Raw genomic sequence first — 16,820 nt, 5'->3', positions numbered from 1 at the left:
GAAAGAGCATCAGGTCTCAGTCACGACAGCTGAGGCGGGGTCTTGGTTACCATCATCTCGAAAGTAGATGCGGTGAGCTGCCCTCCCCCTTTGGGGACAGTCTGCATCCCTGCCAGGGACCCCCGAGCCAAAGGGCCTGCATTACCCTTGGAAATGGAGTTCAGGCTTAGGTGTTCTTCAAGCATTTCTGCAATGTGAGTCTTGGTGAGACAGGTTGTCTGTGCAGCTGAGGGCATGTAACCCCCCCGGCTCTCTCCTATTCTTGCCTTCTTTTCATCTTCTGCATCACCTTGATTTTATTTAGGACTCCTGTCGCTGCTGGAGTGGTGGCCTTAGCCAGCACTGAAACAGCAGTGCGGATATGCCCTGTAATCAGCTCTTGTATGGTACAAGTGTAAAACCCCCACATTAAGGATTTTAAGGTTTAAATGCTGTTATTGTCCCATTCTGTGTTATTTCAGCCAGGAAGGTTTCTGGGGAGAAGAATTTCCCTCTTGGCAAGCCCCACCTCACAGGACATTCATTTTCCCTGAAGGTTCACCCACCATATTGTGGGCTTCACCAGCGGTTTCAGATCCGAAGTTCCTCCTGTGGTTTCAAAGCCTCAGACTGAAGTTGAAAACATGGAGCTCAGCTGTTTACATACAAAATCAAATATGTTGCCACTCTGATGAAACAAGACCCAACCTGGATTTCCACTGGGCATTAGCATAACTTGCATTTGTTGCTTTTGGCTGGGAACATTAAAAAGCCCCCCAACACAAAGGAACACAAGGGCTTTGAAAAGGCTATGTTTTAAATACCACAGATGACAACTGCAATGATTCAAAAAATGAAATCAATTTATCATTAGCCATTAATTACCAAATAACTCTATTTTCTCCTTATGCTTCATGTAGCTTAGACTTTCGCATAATTAGGATGAAAAATGGAGACAGGGTGGGTCTTGCATTTAAATGACATAAAGTCAGTATTCACTCCTCGAAAAATGGTGGTAAAGATTTTCAGGAGGACAAGAAGGTTAGGAGGGTTGCATGAGGGAAAGGAAAAGAAAGTAAGCAGGCAAGCTTTGGTCTCTTTTAATCAGAGAGAAACTAGCCACAGGACAGTTTTAAGTTGTAGGCGACTGCAGTGTTCTGTTTTGTCAACTGTTTTTGCACAAAGCTCCAAACATTGTAAAAATCTGTTTTCCTTCACACCTAGCATCGCTACGAGCTATATTGTAACCACATTCACAGTGTGTTAGAGCCTGCCTCGGGGTTCCTTTGCAGCAGGTTTCAGCTGGAATGATTTTATTTTTTTTTAAATTTTTTATAATAATCACTCCATTCAAGTAGAACAATCGTTATAAAAAATGATCGCAAGCCATCTTGGACAGAAAAACCCTGCTGCAATAAACATGCTGAGTGTCTCGCAGGACGCACATTGAAACTGGTGGCTGAGGCCGGATAACAAAGAGCATCAGGTCTCAGTCACGACAGCTGAGGCGGGGTCTTGGTTACCATCATCTCGAAAGTAGATGCGGTGAGCTGCCCTCCCCCTTTGGGGACAGTCTGCATCCCTGCCAGGGACCCCCGAGCCAAAGCACCCCACCCTGTGGGCCACCGTACGGTGGCTGCGGTGCTGGACACGCAGACCCCTGCGTACCCTGCCCAGGCAGTGGCTGTGCCCCAGGCTTCCCTCTCCCTCTCGAGAGGAAGCCTTGAACAGGTCCAGGGTGGGCGTTTTGGAGGAGGATTGGGTGGGAGATGCAGGACACCTTGGTGAGCAACGGTGGGTTGTGCAGCTTCTGGCGAGGCTGTGCCCACTCCATTGTTTGGTGCAGGGTGCTGGAAGCTGAATACCTTTTGTGATAACTCAATTAGCTGGGAAGAAAGCACAACAGCATTAGGATAAGCAAAAAAGCCTTTAAATGATGAATTTCAGTTCCGATATGCTGATTATCGCTAACCTCTCAAAGGCGTTTGTCATTTGCTGTTGTCTCTGGCTGGAAACGTACTCCCCCCCTCTTCCTCACTCTGACCCCGCGCATCTGAGTAGAGCATGGCTAGGTCCTTCTGTGGATCTTCCCAATCGGCTCAGCTTTCCCAATCGGTGTGGCAGGGTGCCTACCTTGTGCTTCCTTAATATCCATCTTTTTTTCTGAGTCAGAAAATGCTAAAAGGGAACTCCAGTGCCTTGGAACAATCTTTATGTCAAACAAATCGCCGCGTGTTTGTGTGCTCACAGCTGAGCGGTGCCTTCCCAAACTAGCAGGGGCTTTGCTTCCCCAGGGGCAGCTCCAAGGGGGGACCCCCGGGGAGGTGAGTGGGGCAGGGAGTGAAGAACTAGTACAGACCTCCAAGCTGCTGTTTGCAGGAGGGGTCAGTCTGACTCAAAGCCCCACTGGGGCCACGGCTCCTCTGTACCCACAAGCATTGAATACGTTAACACTCGAGGTACAGCTCTTGCCCCAAAGTTTCTCCGTGCTCGGTCATGCAACAGACTGCAGAGATGGGGTCCTGTGCAGGATTTAGCACCATGGGCGGGATCTATGGGGAGATTTGTTTAGAAATTACCATTACCTATTAGGTGACCTGCTCTGAAGAGGAGCCTTGGTGGTGGATAAACAGAGGAAAGAAGCAGGGGAGGAGGCAGCCACGTTGCCCAACAAGCTGGGAGAGCTGGAGAGGATGGCTGAGAGAGGTGTCACACTCCTTTGCCCTTCAAAGATAGTTAAGCACATAGTCCTTCAGGACACACAGATCTAGGTTTCTTTCCTTCTGATAGACTGGATTTTCCCCTGGTGTCCTGCTGGGAGCACTTCACAGCCTTGCGAGGGGGCCCGGGTGGCAAGGTGCCTGGGTGTCCATGCTGCGGCAGCTGCTGGGTGATCAGCAAAGGGTCTGACTGAGCCGTGTGTAAGAACAAGAGTTGTGACTCATCTGCCTGTTTACTAGAAACCTCTGTATGTGTGTTTCGAGCCACTTCCTAATTTCTAGATTGCTTCCACTTCCGATGTTTGGCAAGCTTCAAAAAACTGGAGCCCGTGCTGAAAAACACATGGCTGGTGCATTGGGTTATTGCTTGGCTGCAAGGCAGGAGCATGTGCAGGGGGAAGGGGGTTGTCTCCTTGCCTTGTGGCTTTTGGGATGGTGTGGGATCATCTGCCTCGACGCCTCACACATCCTGGGTGGGTGGCAGGGTTGGAAACTGCAGGGAAGGGCCTGGGATACAGTCTGGGCTAAAAAAAGGCAACCAGGGCCAGAATGGGATATAGGAAATGTGCAGCAGTGTCCCTGAAGCCAGAACATGTGCCTGAGCATATATGAAGAGACAGCAGTTGGGTACCACAGTGGGAAAAGACAGTAGAAACTACTCAGCAAAGTTGAATACATGAATTTTATAGAATCATAGAATCATTTAGGTTGGAAAAGACCTTTAAGATCATCAAGTCCAACCGTTAACGTAACCGGGCCACACCACCACTAAACCATGTCCCTGAGTACCACATGTACCCATCTTTTAAATACCTCCAGGGATGGGGACTGGACCACATCCCTGGGCAGCCCACTCCAATGCTTGACAACCCTTTAATTGAAAAAAAATTTCCTAATGTCCAACCTAAACCTGCCCTGGCACAACTTGAAGCCATTTCCCCTTGTCCTATCACCCGTTACCTGGGAGAAGAAGCCAACCCCCACCTGGCTACATCCTCCTGTCAGGCAGTTGTAGAGGGCGATAAGGGCTCCCCCCAGCCTCCTCTTCCAACCCCAGTTCCCTCAGCCACTCCTCATAAGAGTTGTGCTCCAGACCCCTCACCAGCTTCGTTGCTCTCCTCTGGACATGTTATGCCAGGAAACAAGGCTTTGATAATCTTCAGTCCCATGTTTTGGCATCTTTGATAAGAGCCCGGTCCTCAGGGTGCGAGGCTCTAGGTGAACCTGCTTTAGCAGAGGGGTTGGACTAGATGATCTCTCGAGGTCCCTTCCAACCCTTGCCACTCTGTGACTCTGTGAGGCAGCCCTCCCCTGTGCAAGGTGTCCCACAACAGCGTTCTCCCGAGCAAGGAGAGGAGCTTCGTTGGTCACCTCCTGGTTCTGGAGAAGCTGAGAAGTCTTTGCCCTAGTGACCCCTTTCTGTCCTCTCGCTAAGCCTTACCAGGGAGCTGACACTAGTCCAAAGTGCTGTGTATAAGGCCCGGGCTCTCTTTCATTGCAGCGTTGGTGTTTGCACATTACTCGCTCCTGGTTTCTCTCCAGCTGATGTAAATATCTCTGCAGACAGCTTTTAGCAAATGTATTTCTCAATGAAGTAGTGTCTGATACTAGTTTATTGTTCAGAGGTTAGCGGTGGACTGCACTAATGGATGAACTTCATGCCTGCATTTGACAGCCAATTAAAGTATTAATTACCCTGTGCCTAAAGCCCAAGCACGGCCCTTTTAAGCACAACAGGATGCCTGTGTTGTGCCCGTGGGGCAACCTCGTGGCCACGTCTGGACTCCGCTTTGGATGTTTCTCTCAAAATAAACCTACAGATGCCAACAGGGATGGGTTTTTTCCCCTCTTTGTATTAGAGAAATGCGAGCGTTGCAGGATCCCTCAGTCCTGGCTTCCTCGGTGTTCCCGTACTGGGTGCGAGTAGTGTTTCTGCTGATGCAGTGTCTTCTGAGTCGTCTCCTGGTGTAGATTGCTGCGTGTTTCACAGGAAAGCGGATGAATGATATCAAGTCATTGAGCTTATAAGTAGCACACTGGCAACCCGCCACTAAAATATAAATACATTAAATGTGCTGAAGGAAATGTTCATTCTGTTGTTTAGCGTTGGACATGCCCCAGTTAGGTAAATTTAATCTTCTTGAGGGTTGTTGCGTTACAGCTGAATGAGATAGGCAGTTATCTTATTACCGATCTTTCTGTCATTCAGGGTTTGTGTTCTGGCATTTGTGGTGTGAAGCGTGCTCGCCCAAGAGCAGTCCTAGGAGTATTTTCCAAGGGAGATGAAGGTGCGTAGGGGACCTGTAGGTCCCTTTGTCTTAGAAATGTTCACGTTCCTTGTCAGTCACGCTGCTACCAGTCCCACCTCCTTTTGGGTAGAAACATACAAAATGGTTGCTTCGCCTATGTTTGTTAGGAAATGTCGGAAACTCGGCATAGTGGCATTTATTTTCGTCCCGTGTATTCCTTTTGTTAACTTGCGCTATGGGATTTTCTGCCGTGGTTCCTTGCAAAATCCCCGTCCCTGTCTCTGCTCCTGTTGAGGTCAGGGGCAAGGCTCCTGCCGACTCCAGGGTGAGCGGAGGCCGGCGTTAAACGTCAGACCCAAAGCCGATTGATTGCATTAAAGAGGAGCCTCTCCATTGTTTTCCACGGGTGCTGGGTCAGACCCCCCCAACGTGATCCCACAGCATTAACTCTCGTGACTAATCCCGCTGGAACCCGGGGAGCTACTCCCGTGCGTAAGCACTACCAAATCCATGGCACAGCATTAACAAGCACTCTGCAACAGTTTAGCTCTTCTCCTGGTTGTATGGTTGAAGGGAAAGGATGAGGCAGTAAAAGAGAAGCAGAAGGAATAAATGAATGGAGAGATTTTGAGCTGGTTGTAAAGAACGACGATGTTCTGTACGGAATGCAAGTACTGAAAAAAAATAAGACTTTGGCTGTGTGTTTTACAGATAAGAAAATGTTATTTTATTGAACAGAAAGATATATATGTTTCACCTATCACATCTGAACTAATCAGTGTAGGCTTTTAGAAGAAGTCTGTAATTACTCTGAGCACGTCATTAGTTAGATGTAAAATGAATGATATTGCTCCGTTTTATTACCTCTAGTGATATAGCCATTTGTATCATAAATTCATTGACCTCATCTTAAATGATCAATCCTGTAAGACAGACTTGATTCATTAATTCTTAAGTGACATTTTTTCTCCTCCAGTAATTTCCTCCTCGTCATAGGGACTGTTTTTCTGCCTTTTAGTATGGTATTGTAAGGTGCCATGTTACCTGAGTATGATATGTACGTTTTATACTTGTGTCTTAAATAAGCAGCATAGACTGATTGCTTAGACAGATAGACAGAAAGAAAGAAAATAATGAAATACATGGATGTAGCAGATAGATATTGCTCACTGACGTTAACTTCAACACTTTGAGTTGTTGCAGAAAATCCCTGAGATAATTATTAGATATTTGGTCCATCCGGGATGTTCAGAGGAACAGAATCGCTGTCTTTAATTTCTGTGGCTTTAATGAATTTTATCTAGTGATAAAATATACAGAATGGTCTGTGATCAATATCTGAGTGAGGCAGGCAGACATCAGAGTTCTTGTACCTCGGTGAATTATTGAAAACAGGAGAAATCAGTAGAGAATTTCTAAGCAGGATTTCTAAATATTTTACTGAGGAAGAGAAAATATTTGTTTAGCTAGGAGTGACATAGGAGCCCACTTGGGATAAACAAATCAATACAGCAATAAAACAGTGAAGTATTTCAGTGAATTTTCAACTGATAACTAATAAAATTAAATTATTAGAAAAGATGCCACCAGTTTTTCGGGGGCTGTATTTTTCTTTCAGTCTGTTTAATTAAAGTCACTGAGGGGGCTCTTCCTAGAAAGATAAGGAGGCTGGGTTTACTCGCTCGTATTTCCCAGGTGCTTCTCCGGCAGCAGGCTTGCACGTTGGTTTGCTTCCTTTGCCCTGAAGGAAGGGCAAATCGTAGCTGCACCATCCCAGGACTAAATCAGGGAAGAAGCTGTGTCTGGAGTCCTGCCCCATCCCTTGCAGCAGCCACCTCCAGGACTGGTCTCCTCCTGTCTTTTCCCTGCAAGGAGACACTGTTTTGGTGGGTGATGGGCTGGGGTGGGCTTCATCCTTCTCCTAACCTCCCTCGGGAGCCAGCTGGGAGCTCCTGGTACCTCTTTGTGCAGCTCTTGGGGTACAGGTGGAGACCCCCTGCCTCTTTGCACAGCCCTTGGGGCAAAGCACATACCCTGCCAGTGACAGAAGGAGCGCAGTGGTTTACACCCTGATTCCACATGTGCAAAAAGGTAGCATTTTGTGGCTACAGCAGTGAGCTCTTGATCAAAAATGGCTTTAAGGTAAATTCAGCGGCTTTACTGAGTTAAATAGTACCTTATTAACTCACAGCGTAGACTCACAAATTCCCCTTTTGTCTGCTGGGAAAACAGTGGCAAGGCAGAAAATGTCAGGAGGTCCGTTATAAGGTGTTTCCGTCAGATCATCCCAATGTTGACTTGCCAGGTGGGTGGCAAAACCCATACCCATGACAAATACCCAGGGTGGTTTGGTGCCCACTGCTGCGTGTTTGCACTATTTGCGAGGGGTTGCCCAGCTCCGGTGCTGTCTGCATGGCCACTCAGCCTTCCTGCGGGGAGCAGAGGGAGAGACGATGCCTGGTAAAACCCCGGGGGCCCTTGGAAGGATGGGTGTGCCCCCACTTTGCCTTCCTCCCTGCAATCCTGCTTCCCATCTACCCTACGCCTTGGGGGGGATGCATGTGCCACGGCAGTGGAGGTGTTTTCCTCTGCTCAGAGAGCATTTGATGGCCTTTTTGTCCATGTTTTTTAGGGCGCTACATCATCAGTGTGTGTTCAGTGCAGGGCTGGCCCTGTTGGTAATGCACTGGGAAATTTTCTTCCTTGCGTTGAGCATCGTGCTGGAAATACGCCTGTCCTAATGCTGCACGTGTCGAGCAGCACCAGCACCCCCTCTGCTTCATCCCACGTAGTGCTGCGTCCGTGTGCCCAAGCTAAAAATCTGTATCCTGCATTCCCAAACTTCAGGGGTGACTTAATAGATGCTACCTCTCAAGTAATTATTTCGTTTGCTTTAAATGTTGGGATAAAAACTTCAGGGTAGAGGGAGGGAGTGTGTGTGTGAGCGTGTGAATGGGGTGAGGAGGCAGGAGAGGGAATCGGATAGCAACCCAGCCGGATAGCCAAAAGGTTGCAGAGTTAAAATAAACAGGCTAATAACCATAGCATATAGGGGTGTGAGTGTGTGTGTATGTGTGTGTGTGTATATATATATATAAAAGATATATTACTGAAAACTCAAAAATGTCACCACTGTTTATATTAAAGGAAAGCTGAGAGTTAAATGAGATGGGTAATCAGATGCCCGACATATGTTGTTTGGAATTGTTTATATGGCCAATAGTTATTAAAATTAATTATCCTTTTAATGCAGTCTTTTCGCAATCATATTCTTTTTCTTTTTGGTACAAAAGAGAGAGTCATTTCAAAACAAGCTAATATGGGCTATTTTGAAAAGGCAGAACAAACAATACCAGGATGTGTTCTGACATGGTCATAGGCTCAACACGCTGATAGAAAGCACCAAAAATCTCTGTCGACGGGGTATTTTGAGAACTAATGTAAATGACAAAAATGGGTTTCTTGTGTGTGTAAAATTCTGTCAAAAAAGTAAGGCACTGAAAAATCTGACATCTGTTTATCTGTTTATAGCTATGGCAAGATTACTCATATTAATTCTTGTTTAAAATGCCATATGAAGGAAAGGCATTTGTGCAAACAAGACTCATATTTGAATTGTAGATCATGTCTTCACCATCTGTGAGAGCTGTTGGTGTTGCAAAATTAATGTGTTAATGAAATCACAATAATTTCTCTGAAGTAATGGATTCTGAAGCCTAGAATGACTATTTTTTGAACTTTGGTGTCTAGTGGTTTACAACTGGGAAAACCTTTCACAGCTTAATTAGTTCTGCAGCCTTACTTTAAAAAAAATTGGCTGTGCCTTCACCACACCAATAGTAACCCAGAAATGGATTAAATGGAAAGCAGAGAAACAAAACAAAAATGAGCCCGCAATGCAAACTTTTTGCCATAGTATTTGAAAAGTTGCTAAATAGGCCCTTGCTTGCCAAGAAGTTTTACTCTCACTCAAAGTGCCTCGTACACAAGAGTGGGCAAACAGCTCAGAAAATAATTCCAGCTTGCTGAAACATCACGGATTGGGGCTATTCAAACCTCACACAAATGTCCTGACTATTTCCAAGTTTCTCCTTGGAATGAAGGGCAAAGGATGAATGATGCTTTTTGCTTCATGATGCCATTTTAAAATACCACACCCTTTCCAACTTACTATTTGATACTCTTAATAGAATACTAAATGTTACAGCGTGCTGCAGTTTAGCAGAAATGATTTGCATTCATTTCCAGCAACTTTCTGAGTCCTTTTCCAGTTATACTTCTTGTGCAGCACGGCATCGCAGGTGGTACAGGTGTGCTCAAATTACCACCGAGGAGTAATCACAGCCATACTCCTAGGGATTTTGTATACTTAATGTATGCATGTTATAGCAGTTTGTGCCAGCTGAGGATTCTTCTCTGTGCTATGGGTTTAAGATATATAATGTACTGTATAAGGTAGAATTGAGATCATGGGAGCCAGAAAAGGGAGTGGCCTTCAATTCACCAATATTTTAGAGCAAAAAAAAAAGCATAGTTTTCACAAACATGACTATTTTTTTTTCTGCTAGAAAAATAATGTATTTAGAAAGCAACTGAAAAATTTCTTTTGAAATAACACTATGAAGAGAAGATTGCTTTTCTTACCTGATTTGATTTTATTACTGTGTTGTAGGTATGTGACTGGTGTAAGCACATAAGACACACAAAAGAGTATCTGGATTTTGGGGACGGGGAAAGAAGGCTTCAGTTCTGCAGTGCAAAATGTCTCAATCAGTACAAAATGGACATTTTCTACAAAGAGACACAGGCCAATCTTCCAGCTGGACTGTGCAGTACATTACATCCTCCAGTCGAAAATAAAGCAGAAGGCACTGGGGTGCAGCTGCTGACTCCAGATTCTTGGAATATACCGCTAGCAGATGCTCGGAGAAAAGCCCCATCCCCAGCGTCTGCAGCTGGCCAAATTCAAGGTCCTGGACCATCAGCGTCTACCACTGCCTCTCCGTCTGACACTGCCAACTGCTCTGTCACTAAAATCCCCACGCCAGTTCCCAAACCTATTCCCATCAGTGAGAATCCAAATATTCCACCAGTTTCTGTCCAGCCACCTGCTAGCATTGTGCCTCCAATTGGTGTCCCACCTCGCAGTCCTCCCATGGTGATGACAAACCGTGGGCCAGTTCCTCTGCCCATATTCATGGAACAGCAAATTATGCAGCAAATCCGTCCACCATTTATTCGTGGGCCGCCTCACCATGCCTCAAATCCTAACAGCCCTCTGTCAAATCCAATGATTCCTGGAATCGGTCCCCCACCAGGTGGTCCCAGAAATATGGGTCCCACCTCTAGCCCCATGCACAGGCCGATGCTTTCCCCTCATATCCATCCCCCAACAACACCTACCATGCCTGGGAATCCTCCAGGCTTGTTGCCGCCTCCCCCTCCTGGAGCTCCTTTGCCCAGTCTTCCCTTTCCCCCTGTCAGCATGATGCCAAATGGTCCTATGCCTATGCCACAGATGATGAACTTCGGATTGCCATCCCTTGCCCCGCTGGTGCCACCCCCAACACTACTAGTGCCATATCCTGTCATTGTCCCTTTGCCCGTTCCCATCCCCATTCCTATCCCCATCCCTCACATCAATGACTCCAAACCCCCCAATGGCTTCTCCAGCAACGGTGAAAGCTTCATTCCGAGTACCTCCAGTGAGACGCCTGGGGCAAAGCCAACCAATAGCTCTTCATCCCCTCGAGAGTCAAAGCAAGGATCGTCTAAATCCTCTGACTCGTCACCGAGCTGCTCAGGCCAGTCCCTAAATCAAGCTCAAGTGCTTCAGGAGCACAGTAAAAATGAAGTCGTTGACTTGACTGTCAGACCTAGTAGTCCAGTGAACAGTAAATTTGGTTTCCCCAGTGTGCTACAGGGTCCACAGGATGGTGTGATAGACCTAACAGTAGGCCACCGGTCTAGGCTGCACAATGTTATCCACAGGGCTTTACATGCCCAAGTGAAAGTTGAACGTGAACCTAACAGTGTTGTAAATTTGGCTTTTGGTAGCTCAGACAAAAGGAACTGCAGTGACTGCAGGGACAACTGCAGCCCAGTTGACTCAAAAACATTACCGTGCAGTGACGGATCTCACTGCTGTCCTGTCTCCTTGGCCTCCGGCACGCCAGGACTGGAAGCTGGTGCAGCAGTGTGCAATGTCATTGTGAATGGCACGAAGAGCACGGAGGGTTCCAAGAACCCGGAGCCACCCCAGGATCCGAAAAAGCCCCAGCCTCCAGAGGAGCTGGCGGTGAGCGAGCTGGAGTCCGTTAAGGAGAACAACTGCGCATCAAACTGCCACCTTGAGGGAGATGCTGGCAAGAAGACTGGGGAAGAGCCCCTTGCTGGGGGAGACAAACAGGACCCGAACCTTAACAACCCAGCAGACGAGGACCATGCATATGCTTTGCGGATGCTGCCCAAGACAGGTTGCGTGATCCAGCCTGTGCCAAAACCAGCAGAAAAGACTGCTATCGCGCCGTGCATTATCTCAACGCCAATACTCAGCACAGGGCCAGAGGATCTGGAGCCACCATTGAAAAGGAGGTGTCTCCGAATTCGAAATCAGAATAAGTAAAGGTTTGTGTAATCACTACTGCCTTCTGTGTGAGTAGAATGAGTATTTTCAGGTATGAGGTCAAACTCATGTGGATGTGACCCTTGTGAAAAAAGATACAGATCCCAATTTATCAGCACTTTCAGAAAACTATTGGTATTTATGTTTTAATATTGTTCTTTGTGTTGCATTGCATCTATACTTGTCAGTACTCCATCAGCAGCCTCATTACACTTTTGCTCACAGAACATTTCGTGATGGTGCTGGCTGTGAAATTATTGTGTTGTGTATGTCAAAGTCAGTGGTTTTCTGCCTAGGATATGGTTTAGGTCTGGGCCATTAATCTGCCTACTTATTCCAGCTGAGTTACGCAGCAACTCAAGCCTTCATGATCATGATTGAAATTGCCCTACAGCATAGCATAGAGCAGGATGACCCAGCTGCTTCCTGCTAGCTCAGATCCAATTGACTTACCAAATGGTCATCTCCAACCCATCTCACTTTGGTCTGCCTCCAGACCGCACCCTGGCTTCCAGCTGGGCTGTTCTCCAGGGAGTGAACCCCCTCTCCCTGACCTTTCCTTCCTCGGGTATCAGTGCTTAGGGACTGACTGCTGTTCATGACCTGCCTGCTGTAGCTAATCTCAGCCAGACCTTTGCCATGGGGCTTCACTCTCTTACCTGAGGTATCTGCCTTCGGTGCAAGTCTCCCACCTTAGAAAAGCAGTTGAGGTTTCCCCCAGCCCTGCAGTTGTTATTTGTGCATGGTTCCTGGTAGGGCTGCAAAGCAAGGCAGAGACATGGGTAAGTCCACCAACAACCGTGGCTTGTCCAAGGACAGTGTTCCAGAGGCAGAAACCCACCGCCCCCGTTCCCTATTCCCAGCCTACCGAATCCCTGTGATAAAACAGCGCCTTTGTAAAACTGTTAGTTTAATATATGTCTGTTGCTTCAAACCTGTGAGCAAGAAACAAATATAATTGCATTTGTTTAGATTCAGAAGCGTGGAGAGCTTCTTTCAGGAAAAGGGAAAATGGTGGGTGTTGCAAGAAATCTGTTCAGCAGTAAAATACTGACGGTTTGCCGGATGTGGCTTGATGTCATGCCAAATTTCATTACAATCCGTGGAATATTCTGTAGCCTCCAGTAAATCCCTGTCCCTGGTAGCACAAATAGTGACTGCAGCGGTGCAATACGAATATTGCCTCAAAGGGCTTGGCACCCACAGCCGTAGATAGCAGCGCAGGCTGTGGAATCTGGGCCATTGCAACATCTCCCTGCTCCATCAGTGCAGGCTAATTGCACCATCAAAGGTGCCGCAGTGTAGGCAGGACTCCCTTTTTACTTGTTAACGCCGTGTTCCCTGTGTTGGCTGCAGTGCCAGAAACGTTACTTCCCTTGATCACAAACAGTATTTATTTACTTTCTTCGGTGGAACAGAACCATTATTCTTTGCTCTCGGCATGTGCAGACACATTTAGAAGATACATTTGTAAGAACAGAGGACAACTGTAGCTTTCTTGGACTAATAACCAACATATACCATAACTCAGAAGTCAAATGAATATTTAAAATCTTTCCGCACGCCGAGGCCCTGCTAGTGGGGATCCCCTTATGCACCCCTGAGGTATGGATGGAATATACGTCCCTCTCATCAGTGAGATATTTATTGCAAACTCCAGTGTGCCACCTTTGGAGCTTGAAAGATTGGCTCTTCATAAGCGTACGCATGCTTTTACCTAGGGGTCATGATTTGATCTATTGAGAAGGCCACTATTTGACTGTATCCCTTCTATTTAATTCTAGGAGAGCCATGGTCAACCCATCCTTTCCCACCTTGCTCAAGCTCCCCATAGCTGTGGTTTGTTTCAAGGCAGCGCTAAGAGACTTGCACATTTGTGTGCTGACACTGTAGTCAAAGACAGGCTGGTTCTTAGCATCTATTTGTGCTTGCCCAGACCATCCAAGCTGCAGTAACCAAGGTCCTTTGGGTCCCAAGAAGGGCTTAGCATCATCCAGAGCCAAAGCCTTGTAACTCAGAGAGAGTTCTGGCTTCACTGAGTTGTGTATTTTTGCCTGTTGACACGATTAGACGTGACATCACTTCCCGGATAGTATTTGACATAGAAAGTGGGCAAACTGAACAAGCTGCATTGAAAAGACAAGAAGGATGCTTTAGTACTCAGTTATTGTCCTCAGCTCTTTGTATTCTCTAAATGTCAATAACTGCCACTGTGGTTATCCTCAGGAATAACCATTTTCCCATTCACCAAGGAAAGTTTTCATGTTGCCAGGCAAGATTAATCTGACCCAATATAGACATCTGGAATGAAGACACAGCTGAGCTAATTGTCTAACCTCTCTTAAAAATCAACCTAGAGAAGCAGGCACTTCAAAGAGACAGCTGAGCTCATCCTGAAGTCGACAGCTAAGACAGCTCAGACGAATTGTGCCCTAGGAGTGCCTGTTTCTCCCTGCTGTGGAGGAAACTTAGGGTGACTGGCACAGACATAGATGTCCCCATAGACACTGAAAGCTAAAAAGCCCAGCCGAGGTGTCTGCCGTGCCTCTGGGGTTTGTGCAATAGCAGAGCATGGCATGGTGAGGTTTATTAGTCAGTCTGTGTTCATCCCCTCCTTTATCCACAAAAAGAAAAGAAGTAGCCTCTATGCAGAAGAGATATGAGACCAGGATCCTTCTGTGCTTCAAGGGAAAGAGGATACACAAAATACTTTGCAGAAATAAACAGCACGATAATCATCTCATTCCAGTGGGTACCTCAGTGAAATGCGGTGGGCTTTGAGCCTCTCAAGGCACGCACAAATGATTTGTGCAGCTCTGATGATTGATTTGAGGTGAGGCCTCCTTGGTTTCATGCAGAGCCCTCCTCTCACTAGTGCTGGCAATAGCCAGTCCAGGGAAGCAGGGGGTCTGCTTAGATTTCTGGCCTCCCAGCAGCCTGTCTGTGAAGGCTGCACAGGGCTCAGAGCCTGCCCGTGCCTGTACAGAGGGGATGAGCAGGGGGAGCAGAGCATCGCCGCAGCCCCTTACGCTGCAGCCGTGACCTCTGCCGTTGCTGTGAGTTCCTCCTGCCCAGGCCTGGGGAAGGGCGGAGGTAAAAGCCCTGCTCCTTCGGCAGTCCAGTTGCAGGGAGGATCCCTCACGAGAGACTCCCATCCTCATAGAAATTCTGCTAAAATAAAAAGAGGGTAGGAGCTGCACTAATAATTGTCTTGACTTGGGCCCTTGGAAGTTTGTGTTGATTGCACTGCCCAGGCTAGCCTGGGAAAAGAAAAAAATCCAGAGAATTGTCATCTTCTCTCTTGCTCCCCTCCTACCTTAATTGGAAAATCTGAACATACTGCCCTAACGTGCAACTTTTCCTGGATTTTATTTCCCGTCAAATTGTATGAAAAGGAGGAAATTAGCCAAATATTTTTACGCTAGAGTTCTGGACAGACAGATTGAATTCATGTAATAGCAACATGGACTCTCTAAAAAGGAATCAATGCAAGCGTGACCTTTTCGGGCAAGTCGCCAAACTGTGGATTTTTTAATGTACCAATTACTTGATTATTGGAAGTGCTAATCAGCAACATAATCCTTGATGTTAAAAGTTTAGTCTCTCCATCAGGATGTGGATTGTCAAGCTGTTCTAGCTTGATGCGATTCAAAGAACCAGCAAAAAATGTCTTGGTGCCAAAGTCCTACTATGATAAAGGAATGAAGCTAGGAAGAATATTCTGTTGAGTGTTATTTTTTCAAGTTTGAGCAACATGAGTTTCTAAAATTAGCAGTGTTAGTGTTGCCTGCCTACATGCTTTATGTCCAAGCAGGATCAGTTTTAACCCTCCAGTTCTGGTGTCAAGGTTTCCTAAAGCAAATAAATGGAAACACTAAGGTCTGCTTGGATTTAGCATGATAGTTATGGTAAACAAAATTAGAAAATTAAGTGGCACACGCTAAACTCACAACTAGCTTCTCTGTGCGTGTGTGTGTATGTTGACTAATCCTGTGTTGGGGCAGAAGGGAGTTTTTTCTGCTTGTGTCAGCAGAATTTCTCCCAGAAGTAATGGAAATAAGTAGGAGTATGGCCACCTACAGAGCCAACCCGTATGTCCTGGGGTCAGCATCTGCTGAGTTACAGGCCCAAACCTCCAGCTGTCCAGTCCATACACTGCAGTCGTAAAAATATACAACATGCAGAACGCTCCAGTTCGGAGCAGAAGTAATATATATCCCACTGTGAGCTCCCCTGCCCATAATGGTCCAGCACAAGATTTCCTGCTCTGGTCAGGATTCCTGAGGCAAGGGGCATAGCTATTAACCTTCCTTTCTGCCTTAAGAGTTTTTATCGCTCCCCTGTCACTGTAGCATCTATCTACCAGCACCTTACCCTGCCCTCCTCACTCTGATCACGATAGAATTTGACCTTAAAGGTATACTTGAAAATAGATTTTATATATTTAAACACATTTTTATGCTAATCATCATCTTCATTGACACGGTACTGTGGGCTAGAGCCTTAGCTAATTTTAACTGGATGTAGTTCCACTGGTGCTAAACTAATTTAAATCAGCAGAGTAATCGGACTCGTACACTTAACACCTACTCTTCTGGTTCAGAAGTTTTCCTTCACCTGGCTTCTTATGAGCCTACAGAAATTTTCCATTTATCCAAAGGGGGAGAGGAGAGACTGTTAACACCACAAAGCCTTAAACACATTTGCTTGGAACTGCAGCTTTGCCCTTGAGAGCTGCTTGGCTCTAGCAGTGTGATCTTACGTTTCAAAATTGCCTGCATAGTTTCTCAGATATATTAAATCAGGAAAAGGATTTCCCAGAAAAAAAAAGAAAAAAGAAGAAAAAAAGGGTTCTCAAAATGGTGAAGTATAAAATGACATGCTTCCAGAGCGGCTTTCAGCTCCCACATCTTGCTGCCAGGGTGTGGGAGCGCTGACTTCCGTCTCAGTGGCAGTAAATAGCAGGCTCGTGGTACGCTGCCGTAGATCACTGCACGCTCTGAATCAAAGGAGCAAGTGCTGATTTCTGATGGGTTCCTCCTGCTTTTCTATAAAAACTCCTAGGGCGTATGTTTCAAATATGAAATCCGATTCTTGAACCCAGTTTAGAAAACAGCCACACCTGGTCTGATTTGCAAAGGTAGTGAGCATCTAGGGCTGCTGGCAAGCAAAACATAAGGCCAGAACTTCAGCCAGCAAAAAATGCCATAGCTCGATTGACAGACCCTCAGAAATCTGCAGAGCCTG

General features: G+C 46.4%; 1 protein-coding gene across 1 annotated transcript in view; it reads left to right on the top strand.

Moving 5' to 3' along the window:
- Positions 1–11,573, top strand: part of LOC104135521 (sine oculis binding protein homolog) — a 106,467-nt gene extending 94,894 nt beyond the window's left edge. Inside the window, exon 5 of the mRNA XM_035888862.1 lies at positions 9,621–11,573. Coding sequence (XP_035744755.1) covers positions 9,621–11,573 — 1,953 coding nt within the window. The remainder of the gene's footprint in view (positions 1–9,620) is intronic.
- The last annotated feature ends 5,247 nt before the right edge of the window (positions 11,574–16,820 follow it).

The sequence above is a fragment of the Egretta garzetta genome, unplaced genomic scaffold, assembly GCF_000687185.1.
Source record: "Egretta garzetta isolate BGI_Z169 unplaced genomic scaffold, ASM68718v1 scaffold10, whole genome shotgun sequence".
NCBI lineage: Eukaryota > Metazoa > Chordata > Aves > Pelecaniformes > Ardeidae > Egretta > Egretta garzetta.
This window is presented reverse-complemented; position numbering and strand designations above follow the sequence as displayed.